At 42.1% G+C, this 18,819-nt stretch overlaps 1 protein-coding gene across 1 annotated transcript in view; it reads left to right on the plus strand.

Moving 5' to 3' along the window:
* Positions 1-11,275: 11,275 nt before the first annotated feature.
* Positions 11,276-18,819, plus strand: part of WDFY2 (WD repeat and FYVE domain containing 2) — a 61,814-nt gene continuing 54,270 nt past the window's right edge. The window contains exon 1 of the mRNA XM_085060586.1: positions 11,276-11,560. Coding sequence (XP_084916712.1) covers positions 11,424-11,560 — 137 coding nt within the window. The 5' untranslated portion in view covers positions 11,276-11,423. The remainder of the gene's footprint in view (positions 11,561-18,819) is intronic.

Here is an 18,819-nt window from a genome sequence, read left to right on the forward strand (position 1 = left end):
CTGAATTACAAGTTTAACCTTTTTTCATAGCAACAGTTTTGCCAAGCATTGCTGGTTTTGTCACTGATGAGTTCTTTTGTTGCTGGGGATGGCTTTCGATTTCATGATGTTGCAATCAGAAAGCCTTGAATGTTTCAGGATCAGTTCTAATATTTTCCTGTTGGTAAGCCATTTTTAAGGCAACATATCATTTATGGTTATTTTCCAAACATGGAGCCAAAATAAAAAGTCCAAGAAAGCCCATCCCATAATTCACGTTGACAGTAAGTGTATGCTTCTCCAGGTTTGGCAGTGTGTGTACCCTGGCTGTATGATAAGTGTAACATTTTCTCTGAGTTTTTCCTGGTCTTTTCCTCTTTTAAGGTATTTCTATTTTCTGTTACTTTGTTTTCCTAGGAACTCGGCACTAATACATGCATTTCTGTTTGCTGGTTTGGGTGAATTGTGAATAAAGCTAGCAGTGATTTATACAACTGGGGTCTCAAAGGTTGATGAAATTTAATACAAAGGAGACAAAACCCAGTCTTTAAACTATTGCATCTATTTCATTACTTTGCAAGGTATTGCAGGTTGGTTTTTCTAAATTTTATTTTCCTCAATCAATTCTTATTTTTCTTCATATTTCTCTCCATTTCAGTTCCTTTTTATCTTCCCTTTCAGAAAAAGTTACAATATGTTTTTATTGACATTTCTACTTAGATATGGCTTATCTACTGAGATATGGCTCTCCTCAGCTGGCCGAGGGGAAAAAAGCCAAAGCTATTAAATTGCCCTGACAAGTATTTTCACTCTTTGTGTTTTTGATGATTGGTTGTGCTGTGTGCTGTACTTCCTCAGCAGCTAATAAGTAACTCCTGATGCCAGAGTAACTCCTGGTTCCAAAGGTTGACAGATATCATTTGAGCTCTCATTTCAGAGGTAAATGGCAGCCCTTTAACCCAATTATAGTCCAGTGCAGCATAATTGGACTCATTTGTGATCCTCTACCAACTGGCTACTACAGTTAACTTATGGAAAATGGGACAGCATTGCTTTTTCAAGGGGAATTAGAGTCTATTATGCTTTAAATTATGCATTGTTTCGAATACTCCAGACTGTTTCTACCTTAGCACCAATTCTTCCATTTCTGCATCTGCTCATTGTTTCCTAATTCCCTTTTATTATACTGAAATCTATTACTTGTGTGTTAACATGCTTTACAGTAGTTTTCACTGAGGCATATGGAGTTTTTACTTTTGTCACAGTGTCCCTCTAATTAATATGGCAAATTTTGCTATAATGTCAATTACTTTGTGGAGTATATAACTGTAATTATGACCATCATCTAAATCTGTTCCTTATTGCACTCATAGCAATGCAGCAGACCACTGCCACTAGCACCAAGCTTTCCTGCAATTCTGACACTGTAGTGAATTCCTTCCCAACTGGCAATAAGAAGGTCTTACACAGCTCTTTCTCTGCTTGAATTCTCTGTTTTCTGGATTGTGAAATTATCCTCTGCATAATTCAAGAACCACTTCATGATCTATGTTTGGCAGAATTTGTTACCCAACAGATGTCTGGACAGTTAATGACCTCTGTAAGTACAGCCCTGTGATTTCTTTCTACTGATGGTCCAAGAATTTTTAATCTATTCTGCTACAAGTCAGCACTTAAGCAGCATGTCACCTCTTATTATAAAACAAAAGCATAAAATGTGTATCAATCTTATTTTCAGAATTTTTATGCCTCATCAGAAATTGTATTTTCCCCTCATTTTCTTCTGAATCTTTGTTCATGTATGTATGTTCATGTATGTTCATTGTATGTACATACAATGCACAGAAGTGCATAGCTCCATATTTTTCCTTGGTGAAAACCAAAGGACATGAATGAAAACCCCTGACATTATCAAAATATAGTTTCAGAGAAAAAGTACTCCTATAAATACAAGTCAGGACTCACACTGCATGCCTTCGAGCTGGAGAAAGGGTAGATGCCTAAAAAGGTCTATGGTATCAAAACCTCTTTGACTGTCACTTTTACACATATAGCAAATGTAGTCTTACAAGAGGATTTGAAGGCACTGGAGTGATGTGTTCACAGTATGAAATCATGCTGCAGCTGCACAGCCATTCCCTCTTTCCTCCTCCTCATTCAGATTGGGCTCTAGCCCATCCCTGCATAGGAAAGTTGTCCTAGTTTCTCTTCTGGATTTTTTTTCTATTCAGTTATAGGCACTTGTGAGAGGAAAATTGTCAGGCAGGATTGTATCAAAGAGGAGGTAAGAGAGTCCCTAACATCTGGCACTCATCTCCCATAGGAGGGAGTCAAGGAATTGAATGCTGATTGATACAGGTCCAGTCAGACATCTCTGTGGAGATATTCTGCAAGGCAGGTGCTGAAGTCCCTAGAACATAAATCTGCAAAGTGAAGTGCGTGAGAGGATGGCTTGTACTTTTATGTGAGCCACTGTGAAGGAGAGAAATTAGGCTGCCTGTGTACAAGTGCTCCTCTAGCAGTCGGGGTCCTGGCAGCTGCCTGGGACTCTCACCACATAGTTCTTGAATGCCAACAAGTTTGCTAGATGTCTTGTTGGTACCTGCTTCTGCAGTGGAAGGGTCATTGTGACCAGACTGCTGGATTGGAAGGTACCAAAACCCTGGAGAAAGGTTCATCAGCTGGATCTACACTGGTAGGTTCAGAGGCCAATGCTCTGGCATTCTATGCAGAGCTCTTACAATTCATGTATAGGCAGATTACTTGGCTGCTTTGGCATACAACTCCTGGCAACTTCTCAGATGGTACATGGACCTGGCTTGGAAGACAGCATGGAGCAGGAGTAATTTCCTCAAAAACAATTTTACATCAACACTTTTGGGTGAAGAAGAAAATGTAGTTTTGCAATGCAAGCTGGGACACACAGTTTGGCTTCAGAACCCAAAGAACAATCTCTGCTCTGTTTTAAGAGCTAATAGAGCTGCAGCAGGTACCTGAACTTCATGTCACAGTTTTGGTCTTAGTCTCTTTAGCTTTGGCAAAAGGTTTCTTTTTCAGTTTGTTGGGGGACCTCTTGGGTTTTCTGGGGGGAGGGAGAGGGATGGTGAGGATTTTTGTTTGTTTAATGTACTTGAGTATGTGCATACTTTCACATCTACTTGTGTTTTTCAGATGCAGAAACCTGATTCCAACACTCATTCACTACAATTTGAGGATCTTTACATGTTCTTACTTACTACCTATCTCTTTCTCCAATGTCTTCTCACTTGAACACTTAGGGAGACATGGCCAATTCTTAGTGTTTCTTCTCAGGGTTCACTGAAAAATAACTATTGCCCTAGTCATCTCTTATTACTGGGAACTGATCTAACACACCAGACAAGTTCTTTTGATTTCAAGAGCATCACTTGGCCTCCTATGGAATCTTTTGAGCACCTTTATCTTTCGATACTGATACCTGGTTTAGAACTTCTGTGTGAAAATTGTCCTGTGCTCATATTAAGCATACAATACAGAGGCTGTATTTGTCTGCAGCTAGTTAGCCTGAATTTTGGGTGCTAATGAAAACTACTGAGAATGCAAATTTTTTTTCTCCTCTCTCCCAGATGGACTGACTCACAGGTTTTCTTTGTTTTCCCATTTGGAATTTCCTCATGCACTTTCAGAGGTACAAGCTGTACATTCATCAGTTCCTCATTCTTCACAGAGGTATTTCTACTATCTTGTCAGATAATATTTTTATACAAGGAGGTCACTGAGTTACAGATGAGGACATGACTACATATTTGGTTTTGCCCTCCAAACACATGTGGCCTCTTGTCTCTAGAGCATTTCCTACTTTACAATAAAGAATATTTCTCCCACTTTCATGAATTTTCACATTTGGTGGATGTCCTATGGTGGGCCAGTGCTTTCACACCCACTCTTGTCCCGAAGGAAGTCTCCCTAAAGCATCTAAACTTGACTCAGATACGGTTTTCTCTTCAAAATCAAAGGGCACTCTGTAGATTGTGATGATAAACATATGGGCCTACTACTGTGCAAGATGTTCAAAGCAATCAGACATTCTAGCTGCAATCTATCTAGAATAAAAATTACCAGGAATGGCCATGAGGTAATCAGAACCAAATGCTCTACAACACCATCCGTGATAGTGCCCATCTAAATGTGGCATTACTGGGATGTATATCTGTGCTCACAGGCTGAGGAACCTCTTCCTGCAGTGATGGCCAGAAATGGTGACTTGCCTGCTAAAGTGAAGGTGGCACATAACATTTGCACAGAATAAGACATGCAGAAGTTTGATTAGACAATCTGGGATTCTTTTTTGACTCCAAATGGCCCTGCAATAGTGAGTCATAAGTCCCTGTATACACTGAAACTTCTGCAACTTCTGCTCTCAAGCTGCTTCTTGGGACTTCTTTGCAGAAATTATTTTCTACAGGAGGGATGAGTTCAGCTGCCCTGCTTGGGGAACCACAAGCTTTTAAAGCAATCTTTTGTCACAGGTTTGAGTTGACAAAAATTTGCAGCTTTAGTGAGGGTTCCACATAATTTTAAGGACTCAGATGCTTCATCTGTACTGTATAGGGCTTTCCATGTAATTGCAGTAAGGGGTCAAAATGGCTTGACTGCAAGAAAACTGCCCAGCTCCAAAAACTTTCTATTGAAAAGTATATATTAAAAGGATGCCAGAGCTTTGCTAGCAGTAGCACAGCAAATATCTTTTGGCCATAAATTGTATCAGACTTTTTGTATCTTTTAAATATTCCTTCATTCCTTCTTCAAAGGTATTTTCAATATTAACAAGCAATGAACATTTTTATATTTTTAATAGTACTTTATATTTTAACAGTAGTTTTGTTGTTTGAGTTTTCTCTTTGTGCACTCAGATCATAGAATAACAGAATGGTTTGGGTTGGAAGGGATGTGAAGGTCACGAAGTTCCAATTCCCCTGCATGGGTAGGGACACGTTCCACTACACCAGCTTGCTCAGAGCCCCATCGAACCTGACCTTGAACACTTTCAGGGGTGGAGCATCCCCAGCTTCTCTGAGCAATGTGTTAGTTTGTCTAACCTTTCTTGTCTTGCCACCTTTTTTGTAAAAACTTTATTCTTATGGCTAATTACCTACCTTCCTTCAGTTTAAAACCCTTACCACTTGTCCTGTCACCACAAGCCTTGATAAAAAGTTTCTGTCTTTATTCCTGTCTCCCTTTTATATATTGAAAGACTGCAATAAGGTTTCCCTGTCACCTTCTCTTCTCCAGGCTGAACAACCCTCACTCTCTCTACCTTCCCTCGTAGGAGAGGTGTTCAAGCCCTCTTGACTATTTTTGTGGTTCTCCTCTAGACCAGCTTTAAGAGGTCTGTGTCCTTCCTGTGCTAGGGATGGCAAAGCTGGAGGCAGCACTCTAGGTGGGCTCTCATAAGGGCAGAGTAGAGGGGCAGAATCACTTCCCTGGACCTGCTGGCAACATTGCTTTTATTTCAGCCCAGGGTGTGACTGGCTTTCTGGGCTGTGAGTGCACCTATCTGATTTTTCATCCAGCAGTATCCCCAAGACCTTCTCTGCAGGGCTGCTCTCAGTCCATTCATCCCCTGACTTGTATTGGTAATCCACTGTTCCAGGTGCAGGAGCTTGCACTTAGCCTTGTTAAATTTGTGAGATTTCAGATGGTTGAAAGTATTTTGTCAATCTAACAACATCCACTGTAGGCCCATGTGTAATAAAGGTGAGAAAATAAAAAGATAAATAAAAGCCAAAAGTACGAAAGTTATTATAAGAAGTTGTTCCTTGATATTCCTTGGATATGTTCTTAATTGTGCACTTTAGATGAAAAAAAAAGAAATACTTTAAAGCTTTCATGCAATATATAAGACAAATTTATTTACCTTTCATGCAAGTTACACGGGTGATTTTCATACATTTTCCGGATACAAAATTGTGTTTGCTGGTGATACTTTATGATTCTTCAATATCACAGAGGGAAGATTTAAGGAAGAAAGAAAAAGGTCATAAGTCCTGAGGTCTAGAAAAATATGAGAATAATGAGCTTAGAAGAATTAGTGGTCAGAAAGTTCTACCAAAAAGACAGTGAATTAAATTACAGAGGTTTTTTACAGAAAGTTGGGAGCCCAAAATGTGAGTAATACTATAGCAGGATCAATGAGGACAAAGGAAACAGCAATAAGACTGCATACAATGCCAGAACTGCTTATGGGGCAAAATGTATGAGCCAGGAGTTCTCATTTGCAGCCCACACACTGACACAGCATCACTTTTTTTGTTCTCACATGTTCACAGTCAGTTACAAAGCCAACAGCACTTGCATGGCAACTAAAAAATGAGTGTATATTTTCTCAATAAGGCACTAAACAGTGGTACTGTCATGTTTGGTTTTTAATGCTAATTCTTCTCTCCAAAACTTTGACCCAGAGCAGATTCAAGCTCTGTTTCTGGTAGGTTCTCATTTTCTCAATGACCGCATAAATCAAAACTAATAAAATATAGAAGAAAACTGTCACAACGGGCATGTAGGGGTTATTAACAGAAATATGATAGATGGTCTACATTTCATTGTGTGACTGATAAATACCTGGAGCAAAATAAGGAGCAGTGATTAAATTTGAGGGTGCATTTTTTTAACAAGCTCCACATTTTTAAGCAAGATGGACAAGCAAATTTTCCACAGAACATTTTGGTACTTCATGAAGTTTGCCTTCCTATATAAAGAGCTCATCTATATTTGTTTCCCACATTCCTCCAAGAATGATGTAGCATCTGAAATTAAAAATACTTTTCAGTAACTATCTTATGAAGGCTGTCACTGATGACAAAATAGGAGAAGGAGAGAATTTTAAGCATGCATTTTTGCAATTACACAGAAGTGCAGGTACAGAAGAAATTGTAAATCCCATATATTGTAAAGCTGGAAAACATTTGGTTTACAAACAAGCAGAGAAGAAAAGCATGAGAGAGAGTAAAACACGATGTTCAATGGCTATTGAGAGGCAGGTCTACTTGTTGCCAAGTGGTTTTTATGTTTTTTGTGTGGTTATCTTCTGTGTATGTAAGTTCTTTGATTTTGAAGGGGTGATTGAAGAAGAGGCCTCAGAAGCCGAAATCTGACTTGCTGTCAACAGAGCAGTTTTAAATTTAAGCACTGAATCAGTCAAAGTGCAGTTTTGCTCCCACACTAGTTCCCTTCTTGCAGAGTGAGAGCAACTAGATTCAGATTACTCAATGGCTCAAAAGGGCATGAATAGTTTGGGCCTAAAAATTAATAACCATAAATCAGTTTTTTTTAAATTAGAGGCCTGGGTTTTTTTGGGACTTTTACTATTACTCTTATCATCACTGAGCACTTTGTAAAAGGGCTGTTTTTCATAGCATCCCCAAGAAGACCAATCTGTTTATTAAATTGTCCTATGCCTACTCGTAGCCCCAGTGCTTGACAGATTTAGCTGAAATGTATGAGAGATGTCACGTGCCAGGTCATGTAATGGTCATAATTTTGCAGAACAGTACAGTTACACCAAAACATAACATGTTGCTGTGCTTTTTTGTCAAGTAATTTCACTTGTCTTGTAATAGGAGCAACAACTTTGCAGAACAGGAGTATCTAAACTCAGGGCTGACAGCAGAGCTGGGGACCTTCAGGTCCCTCCTTTCTGGGCCACTCTTTCCATCTGCAGGTCAGCGTTCTCTCCTGCTTGTCTAAACTGTCACACAAGATGTGATTACCTACTTTTAAAAACAAATTTAGTATGTAAAACTTAGAAGAATCTCAGCCCGATATGTCAAAATCAATAAAGACATACAAAACCAATCCCAAAAAACCCAAACCCAAACAGAAGATGGAGCCAGAGAGCAGCTTTTAAAGCAAATTGACAGAGAAGCTGGGGAATTCGGTTTGCTCCAACTCCTTAACTCCAAACAAGACTGCAGGTAAGGAATTGGAGGAAGTCCTTCAAGACTGTGGTGCAGTACGAGGGTGTGGAAGGAGGTTCCACTGTGTGTGAACGCATCAATCCAAACCAGCACAGCCGCTTCCCCAGCATCTTCTCACCCCGCACATGAATAATATGAGCCACTACTGCTGCTTATAGGCAGGCTGCCTAATTCTGCTCTATCCAAATCAAAAGAGGGAAAGTCAGCCTGCACCAAGGATATAAAGACCAAAACTAACAGAGGGATGGATGTTTCATTTACCATGGTGTCATGCCAAAACACAGAGTAAGAGAAATTATGCTAAGAACCAAAGATGAGGTAATATTAATTCGAAATTTGAAGTAAGCTGCATTTTCCAGCTTGTTTTTCATTCTGTGTTAGTGGTGGATACTTTCCTCCAAGAAAATTCACATAATCCAAGTATACCTAGTAGACAACAAGAAATAAAATCTTTAAATTATGTCATCATGTAATTTTTGCCATTTCCTGCAAAAAAGCAAATACCAGAGGAGCATCTTATAATTCTTAATACTACGAATTTTTTTAATGCAGAAAAATAATTGAACAAGCTTGCTTTTCTTGGCTTCAATTTCAGTTACTAAATTTTCCTGCCTTCAGTCCTAGCAATATTTTTAATCCATGCAATCTGACCTGAAAGCTATGACAGAAAATGAAGAAAGATATTCTAGGAAGTATTTATGAGATGTATTTGCTTGATTTTTTTTTCAGTTATATGGGAAACATTTTTTTAAACTACCCTAATTTTGCCTCTGTACTTACTTCTTCTGTACTTACTTTTGTATTTTAATGAGTACTTACTCATTAAACTTGATGTCTACAGCAATCCTAACTTTGTCTGAACTGTCACACAAGACATGATTACCTACTTTTTGTCATTAGAAGAAAATTGGTTTTTAAAAGTTTTTGATTGTTTTGCGTGTGACAGTGGTAAATCTGGGAGAACACTCAGGTCTTGTTGGTAATTTCAATGCCTTTTCCACCCTCTCAATACTCCTCAAGCCTGCTGGGGAGAATGCAAGAGGAAGCTCCAGGTTCTCACTTTGAAATATTTCTATTTTTTCTCTGTCCCCCTTCCTCCTCTACCCAGGTTTCCATACATTACTGTTTCTTCCCTAAGTCATAGCAAAATTGCTTTTGTGTGCAATAATTTCCCAACCATATTTCCCCATCTCATCAGGGAAAGCAGAGCATTGACCTCAAGTTTGCACACCTGGTAAAATGATGTACTAGACCTCAGGATACCTTTCTATTATTCAAGTACTTTCCTGGTCTTGCAGAGGAAATCACCATTTCAGATAAGCTTTTAAAAATGTCCTTAAGAATTTTATCTTGAATAGCCCCTGGAGTCTCTCACATTGTGTGGTCTTTTTTTTTCCCTCCTTCGTTTCTCCCCAAAGCATAACTTATTTCCAAAGACCAACCACTTATATAAAGCATATATTTGATTTCAGCATATTATTATTCCACTTCAGTCCAAAATGTATGCCTGCCTTTCAGTGTTTTCCTCCAAACAGTGTCTTAAACCTTGAAGGAGTAGTTGGACCTGGAGCTGTTTAAGGATATAAGAGAGACAAGGTTATTAGGGAAAAGTGATGCCTTTTGAAAAATAGGCAATTGAGGATAATCCAGATGATTAGGGAAATATGTCAGACATCCTTCCAGTCCTGTGACCCACACCTTTGCCTATCAAGAACTCATTTTCTCAACTACTTTCTTCCTCAAATGCCTATTTGGAAAATGTATTCTGGGTCTCCCAAGAGCCTGCAGCCTGCTGTCTCCAGCATACGCTCAGTCCCTGTTTATCTGTCAGTGGTCCACAGTGCCTAATCTTGAGTGCAAACAACTGCAAGGTCAGCAGACCTTATCAGACTTCAGTTTTAAAAGACATTTTTAGACATATTCTGAAAACTATTGAGTATATCAAACTTCAAAAAATACTTCACACCTCACCAAGCAGTCAGACAAGCATTTCCATCTGTAGGTCTAGCCTAGGACTGCAGGATCATCCATGGCAGTAAGAAGGTGGGTCTCTGACTCTTTAGTACTAGCTCCCTTTTAAGAATTATGAGGAAGAGATATTATCTAGTCACACACAACCTCAGGGAAATAGTTTGAGACTGCAGATTCCTTTCCTGTAATCCAGCTGTTGCTGACAGACCTTTCCCTCTACTTGTAGACGTCTCATGTTTAGTTGAGAAAGCTTAAATGTCTTGCTGTGCTCCTGCAGACATTGCTTGTTTGTTCAGCAGAACACAGATTACTGAAAATGGTGACATTTTAGTTTCTGTCACAAGCAATTGACTTTATCCTTCCTCTATTGCCTCTATTTACTACATAGGCAACAGAAATGTGAGTGGACAATCAGGATTTGTTCTGTTGCAGACGCTGCTGTGTACTGCTCCTGGAGAAAAATTAAAACTCCTGATCTTGGATTTTTTCATGCCAATTTTTTTTTATGCAGGACTGCTGCTCATTGGCTTAGTGTGGGTAAATTTAAAGTTGCAGCTGAAATAACGCTTTCCAATCTGCTGACGACTTCTTCAATGTAGGACAATAGTTCAGACATTGAGCATGATTTTCCAAAATCTTTCGAGACAGATTATGAAATTTTGGCATGTGCCTCAGGAGGAAGTTGCCTTTTCACTGGCTTCAGCACAGAGCTTGGGGCAAGTGATCTGACTTTCTTGGAGCCCAGTGAATCTGTCAGGAAAAGCGAGTGACAAGGAGCCTCCAGATGAAAACGAGCTGCTGGAAGTCTGTTGCGATTCCCTTGGGAATGAGCTTTCTGAAAGAGAATTTCTGCTGGCGCCGCGCTGCAGCCCTGCCTGCCCTCCTTGTCTAATGCCGCAGCAGAAATCCCACATTTACCTGCAGTCCCAGGAAAAACTCAGACAGGAAAATGTAAACAGAGGGAAGCAGCCTTTTTTAAGCAGCCGCTTAAAGTTTAATCTTTATTCGTTCTGGCTGGTTTTTTTTCCTTTCCGCCCAGCGGTCACAGCACCGCGGCCCCGGCACGGACCGCACGGAGCCGCACCGTGCCGACAGTCCGTACGCGGGCACAGGTCAGGAGAGGGACCCGCTCCCCAGGCTGCCCCTGGGACGAGCCCGCGGCCCTGGGAGAGAGGCCCTGGCAGGAGAGGTGTGCTCACATCTCCGCCGGGCCGCAGCTTTCCCTTCGCGAAGCCGAGGCGCCGTAACCCCGCTCAGCGAGATGGCGGCGGGCGGCCGCCATTTCCCGCCCCTCAGCCCGCCGCGCCTCGCCCCGCCCGGCCTGCCCCGGCCCGGCCCGGCCCTGCCTGCTCGGGGGCGGTGCCGCCACTGCTGCCGCGCTGTTCCTGCTTCCCAGGGAGCGCCCGGCTCCCGCAAGTCCCTCCTCCGCCTCGGCACTGCGGGCCGCCTCTCTCCCTCCCTCCCGCCCTCCCCCGGCCGTAGCCTCCTCCGGCGGCAGCGGCGGTGCCCGCCGGCCCCATGGCGGCGGAGCCCCAGCCCAAGGCGCTGACTCGCAAGCCCCTCCTGCTCAACAAAGTGGAGGGCTCGCAGGAGGTGGTGAACATGGCAGCGATAGTGCCCAAGGAGGACGGGGTCATCAGCGTCTCCGAAGACAGGTAGCGGGGCGCGGGTGTTCAGCGGGGCCGCGGCGGGGCTCTGTCCCCTTCCAGCAGTGCTGCTGCTGGTGGTGGCGGCGGTGGGCCCGCGGCGCGGCGTCCTGGGTGGCGGTCCTGCATCGCCAGCATCATCCGCGGGAGCTGGCGGGAGGTGGCGGGTCCCGCGACAGAGCAGCGGCATCCCTGTGCGACTCCACCGCCCGGAGCCCGGGCAAGTGTCAAGGTGGCGGTGGTCCAGCGTGGGGACATTGCTCTAGGCAGACACATCACGCCGTGGAGGGGAGCAGGGGTCTCAGCCCCTGGTGCAGGGGTCTCCAGCCCAGTGTCACACTCCTCCTCCTCCGCCGCTGTGTGGGTCAGGGCAGTGACTGGCCCGGGGCGCCGCTGAAACTTGCAGGACTTGAGTGACTTTTCTTAGCATGGGTAAAATGGGATTTGAGATCCCCTTCATCACAAGGATTGCGGGCAGTCTGTGGAGATCTTTGACCTTGCCTAAACATTGTGGTGCCATTGGCTGAAACAGTAGTTTTGGTTCCCGTTTCCCCTCCCGAAACGTTTCTTGGTAATTGTTTAAAAATACCATGTATCGGCGATAAGATCTTGGAGTTAAATCCCGTTTTGAAAAGCTGCCAAGGAGGAGAATGTTTTCAGGCCCTTTAGCAGGGCTTCACAGGCTCTGAAGCTGCCCAGAGGCAACTCTGTCTCTTCTGAAAGAGCTCAAACTTAATTCAGCCCTGCAGCTGGAGCTTCAAAATTCTATCTTGAAGATCTTTTATTTCAAGATAAGAGCTTATTTTTCTTGCAGTGTCCATAAATAGTTATTTTAAGCAGGGCTTCTTTGCAACTCAGTAAAACACTCAGTTTACACAGTGTGGTGTAACCTGTGTCCTAAGATTGAAAGATACATGTAGACCAGTGTGTCAAAAATGTTTTGATTCTCAAGGATATTTGGATGGACTGTTTTTCATGGATGCCTGTTGTTCTGTTGAGTCTCTGCTTTTATGTCTCTATGAGCTTTCTGAAAAACTGACAGTATTTCTTTCATCTTTGTCCTCACTGTGACTTAGTTTTCAGCTAATTGTCAAATATGTGCAAATTTGAGATCATTTAAGTTCAGCTAGGCTTAGGAGTCCAAGTGAACTCTCATATACTTTGGCAGCAAGAGGAGCTGAGCTACTTAAAACAAGAACACTGTCAAAGGAACTTTAAGCAGAGTTTTCCATTGCTATGTGCTCATGATTTTATTGTCTTTACATTTTTTATGTATTTGATGTGATGTTGAATAAAGCTTGAGCTTGTTTTGGTTCATTGTAGCTTGTTAGGCTTACTTAGCTAATCTTTTTACCTGTCAGAAGGTGTTAGTGAAATTTATTTCCTCTCATATAGATGTCTCTCTCAATCTCTGCCTCTTCCCTCATCTTAGAAAAAAATAAGTAGCTTTAGTTTTTGATAATAGGTTGATGCTCCAGGTTGATATTTCTGTGTAGAGAAAGGGATTGATCAGACATCTTTATTTTCACTAGTAACTGAGAGGTCAGCTTCAAGAAACAAGCAGTGAAGAAGAAGCCATGAGTTTCACGCTAAGAAACACTCAAGTTCATGAGCACCATCCTTGCCCTTCCCATCCCACAGAAAACCTCTAGATGTGCTGCTAGATGTCTAATGTTTTGCTAGTAATACAGGATAGCTCAATGGATGTTAAAGGACTGTAGTAAGTCTGGAGGTTCCCAGGCTATTTTCTGTTTAAAGAAATTAACCAGGTAACATGCCTGCTTGCAGGACTTGTTTGCAGCATCCTTGACATGCTACAAGCTATGATCCTGCCTTTTATTTCTTTAGGCATGAAGATGTTGTTTGATGGTTTCTTCTTTCATTTTCTGCTTGCATTAGCATTTTTATTGTAATTAAAAGGTTAAGAGTCTAAAACTGACTTGGAAGGAATAGCAGGTTGGGAGTCTGACTTGCAGGGTTTAAGATACCTGGGGTGAAAGCATAATTTGCCAGACTTTCAATACCTTTGTATTATGATTAGGCTCGTGGAGATCCTTATTGCACCTTTTCCTGTTTGGACCTGCCTTCTAGTGTTAGTGTTGACATGATTGTTTAATGGTCTTGGAATGTGGAGGGCTTTTAGAGCTTCCTGGAAACTGTTAAGGATGGTTATGGAGATACTATCTGTCCCTTTACTTGTTAGCCGAATAAGTGCATTTTGTCCATGTTTCCCAGCCTGTGATATGCACTCCTCATATGAGGAAAATGTTCTGAAACTTCTGCAGAGAACTTCAGGTGGAATGACTTGCCATCTCCAGTACTTGCTTCAGGCTGGGACATCTTCTGTAGGTGAAGGAGGAATTGTTTTGCTGGTGAATGGCTGAACACATCATTATTGAAGTTGCTGGTAGTCTTAGCATATGCAACAGCTAGGTACCACTTTAAAGGTTTTCTTTGCTGCATCATGTGGCCCTATACACCTAAATCTTTACAAGCCAGAGCTAGTTTTGTCTCTGGTCTCAATTTTGTATGGCACCAGTGGTGTTATCTGATTTAAAAAGACACTGAGGTGATTTCATCTAGAGCTTGCTGACATAGTCATGCATAATGTAGCCCTGAATCATATTTGTAGCACACATGTGCATATATTTTAAGAAATAAAATTAAAACTATGTAAGAATAGTAAAGAAAGACATGGGGAGGGGGAAGAAGGAATCTTGGGGTGGGGAGTTACATATTATTACTAGATTATCAAAACTTTATACACCCTACAAGGTTGGAGTTCCTTTTTACTGTGTGTCATTTGTACAGATGATACTCACAGATTTTCTCTTCTCAGTCCTGGTCACTCATGTTAATTGAGTGATATTCATTGTGTCCTAATCTTAGTGAGTTTTCTGATCCTTTTCTGGGAGAAATAGACTGAGCCTGTATCTCTACAATATAACTGGTGTGCATTGGAAGGGATATTTTTTATTTTTCGTCTAAGGAAAGGGAATGCACCTGTCTAGACAGGTGAGAGTTAAAGTAGTGGCAACATTTGTTATCCAGGAATGTGTAAATCTAATGCAGGATCACTCTTAAGAAATTACAAGCTCTTTCCCTGCCAGCAAACATGTGGAATCAACAGACATATGTAGCTAAACATGTAGAGTCGTAAGTGATCCATAGCACTGTATGCCCATGTGAAGCTAAAGTGGGATTTTCTGAATGTACACAGCTTACCCTATCAGCTCCTCAGTATTAAGAGCATGTGCTACTATTTCAAAATTGCTGAGCATCCTTGTCTTTTTTTGCTGCCTTCAGAGGGAGATGTGGGTGTTGGGCATGTCTGAAAAGTAGGTCACTGGCATGTCAAGTTCAGACATATCTAACTCAGTGCTCCAGAGAAGATTTAGTGTCATTAATCTTACCTGAGCACGGGATACAGTGGGACAAGTGCACTGACTCACCCAGCTTTCAGTGCAAGCAGTTCTGCTCAGTGCTGGCAGAAACACTTGTGTGTTTCTCAAGAGCCTGCCAGTGATGTGAGTGCTAACTCAGCTTGGCCTCCCGTGTGCTGATCGTGTGTCACTGTGCGAGACTGGCAGGAGGGGGCTGGGTGTCATCTTGCTAAACCTGCATTTTGCCAATAGCCCTCTTTTTTACCACTAGCTGTATTGTAATTGAGGGAAACTTACAAGTGATAAGTGGCGTGTGCAGCTTTCCTGGTCATTATGAACTCTGGTCTATGCCCTCTTGTGGGTGAGAGCTCTGTGCTCGCTTCCATGCTACAGAGCTTGGAAATATAGGTGTTGCAGTCAAGAACTGTTCTCCTTAAAGTATTCACGAGAAGTAAAAGTTTTCACGGTCAATTGAAAATTATCAAAATCCTTTCTTTTTCAAAAATGGCCATTCTAGACTCTTAGAAGGCGACAAGACCTAGGAGAAAAATATTTATCCTTTTATTCCATAGCTTTTTCTTTGTTATTTAACTTTTTTACTAAAGGGATAGAGACCTTTGTCTTCTCCATTACCTTGTATTATCTTAAGTTCCTTCTGAACTTAGGTGTCTCAGCTTCTTCGTATGGATCACTGTATAAACAGTGAGCCCAGACTGCTTATCTTATTAGTGTCTTCATCTCACATAGAGAAAACTGTGCAGAGCTTGTATTGCTAGGTTTGGTTTATAGTTTAAGGGTTTTTAATACAAATGTGCACTTCAGCTGTTTTCCACTGTTTTAATACAAATGTGCACTTCAGCTGGGTATGCTAACTAGCAGGTTTTTTAGGGGGCACAAAAACGTATTGCCTATCTTGTGTAAATGAAAATCTCTTAGCTAAACTAATGGTGAACTATGAATGGGAATGTGCATATATGACAAGAAATGTGGGAGTTGTCTTTGGCCTTTTGCTGACATGACTTCTAACACGGAGAACTGTGATCTTTCCACCCTTAGGTATATCAAAAGCAATCTTCTTCTTGTGGTTTCCCTGTCCAGATGCAGAACATTAAGCATATAGCATTATAGTTCATGCCTGTGAAAAAGCTCTAATGGAAAGGTGGTTTTCTTCACACAGGGCTGCATTCAGGCAGGGTGCGAGAAACTCTCTGGGTTTCCTTTCTCCTGTGGTGGAGTGATAGAAAGTGATTGCTTTGCCCAGCAGTGGGGTTGAAATACAGGTCTGTAATTCTTATGTAAGCACAGAGTTATGACACTGAGGTCTGCTGTGCCTTGTGTATGGCTGTTGGTTTGCAGCAGAAGTGCAGGTGGCTTGAAGACTGATTTTGATGCTGTTTGTGTATGTATATCAGTCTAAGCCTGTAGGTTTCACATACAGGTGATTGCAGCATGAGCAGTAGCTCAAGCAGTGCAGAAGGTGTGGATGCTCTTCACAGGTGTAAAAAGACCTGTTCCTGCCTAGAGGGTCTTTACATTTTGATAAAAACATCAGTCTCCAATAAATTTGTTGGTAGGAATTGAAGAGACCTAGTGCTCTAGATGCAATTTGGTTGCTTGTATTTTTTTTTAACTAAATTTTTTTGAAATGTTGTAATTTGATGACTGTGTGTTTGGAATAAAGGTCAGGGTGGAGGTTATTGCTGGCTGTTTGCATGGAAGAAGTGGATGCTGGCAAGAGGTTTAAGAGGAAGACAGAAGGTCCAAAAGCTCTTGGAATCAGACATTGTTGCAGATGTTGAAAAGTAACTGTTCCGGATTTGACTAACATGTATCCTGTTGAGATGCCAAAATCTGAGACTAACACATAAAATGGCTCGATGAGTGTTTGTTGGGAGCGATAAACTCCACTTAGTAACTTGTGGGAGACCTTGCAATGCTGTGCTTTTATAACACTTTGTGCCACCACTTGTTGAAGTTCGTCCAAGCTTGTATATCCCTTGCCTTAAGACGCTCTCTCCGCCGTGTGTCAGCTAAAGATTTAAAGCACAAGCATTTAGTCTCGTCTCTCTGAGTTGAGCTATGCTGAGGCTACGAGCTCATGTAGGTCAATGCACACATTGGTGGAACTCCTGCAGTTGCATTATATTCATGTCTTAACTGAAACATGACAGCTGCAAAAATGTGCTCTGACGTGCCTTGGGATGCAGCTTGTACAGGTCTGGCTTCAGCAGCACAGTTAGGCAGCAGAACAGAGTGGAGGAACCTTAGGTGCTTGAGCCTTTTGAGTTCAAGATCCAATGGTTTTTACTCCCCTCTCTGTTTTAGAGATTATTCTTTCTATAAAAGATGTGGGTGAATATATCTTATCTTGCAAGCTTTATTTGGAATAAGAAGAGCTACTTAATACACATTCTGTTTGCCTCATGGTAGCCTCTTTTTCTGCCAGCTGCTGAAGAGCATTCTTGAGCTGCAGCAGTTTCAGGATGATGCATCTGCTTCCCATATTATTTTTCTTCTTGTCTTCCCTGACCCCTGGCATCTGCTTACAGAGACTGGATCTCTCATCTGTGTGTCTCATGTCTGTCAGGCTTGGTGTCCTTCCCCTGCAGTCTCTCCAATTCTGCAGCTGAGCAGCGCTTCTCGCCAAGAGGGGACTGCACAATGCCACCCCTGTGTGTGGCCTGTGGATTCTGGAAGAAAAACAAGTGCCAGTTATGGAGTACATGCAATACAGAGATGGCATATAACTGAAAATGTACTGTTGCAGGAAACTTTGTTTTTTCTCCTTACGATAAAGATGTCCAGAGGAGGCAGCGATGCTGCAACCTGAAACGGCTGCAATAGCTTAAACTAAAGGAATTACAACAGTTTTGAAGCTACCGAGCTATTTAAGTAGGGCTGGCCTTTCATTGTGGGTCACTTAGCAGACTGAAGGTCTCAAATAGCATGTGACTGTGGTAGCACAATAGAAATATGTCAGTAGCTTGTTTGAGCTACTTTATTTTGTTTACTGAGACAGACTCTTTTCTTTCCCTCTCTCCAGCTGCACTGGTGCCTGCATGGTATCTGCTGATCTGTGCCCGGGTTTCCCAGCAACATCTTTTAGCTATGTGATACTACATGGAAGAGAATTGCTCAAAAATGGCACAAGTTTTGTAAAATGCTGTTTGTAACAGTCCTGAGAGAAGTCAGAAAATATTTGGAGGCTCAGAGATCAAATGGAAGGGACAGAATAAGAGGGCATAATGCAGGCACTGCATTGGTGCTTCTGTGCTCAGGATCTCTAAAAGCTTCTTAAATGATGAGCAATGCCCTAAGGAGAGCAACTGACTTTTGCACAAATGTCTTCTGTGCATCACTGTGTTCTGTGCACTGTAACCTCTCAGAAACTGAAAGACTAGTCACAAAAAACACTGCTTTTCCCTTGTTGCTTCATCACACACTTGCCAAATATGAGTGGGTTTGTATAAAACTTCTGGTATCTGCCCAGGGATTTGATAAGAATTGCACTAGTCCCTAGTGCAGTCTGTTGCAAGGCCAGGAGCAAGAAAAAGCATGGTTGTTTCCCTTCTGCATAGAGTGTGAGGAGTGATGGATGCAGCCATGCAGTACTGGATGTGGCAGGATGGGATGGGGCACCATGGGAGGGAATAGGAGCAGCAGCCATGGAGAATAGCCACACACAGTGGGGCACATCCTGTTCAGCAGAGCCTTGTCCTGCATGGGGCAGGAAACAGAAGATGAAATTTCCTCCTTTATACTTTCGTGAGGTAAAGAAATTATGTAAATGGGAAAACTATAAAGCAAACATCCACACAGGAATGACAAGTACCCCTGCAAGCAGTTCAGGTGAGTGGCTGGCGCAAGCCTGGAAAATGAAATGGA

The sequence above is a fragment of the Lichenostomus cassidix genome, chromosome 1 (genome assembly GCF_008360975.1).
Source record: "Lichenostomus cassidix isolate B80296 chromosome 1, HeHo_3.0, whole genome shotgun sequence".
Lineage (NCBI taxonomy): Eukaryota > Metazoa > Chordata > Aves > Passeriformes > Meliphagidae > Lichenostomus > Lichenostomus cassidix.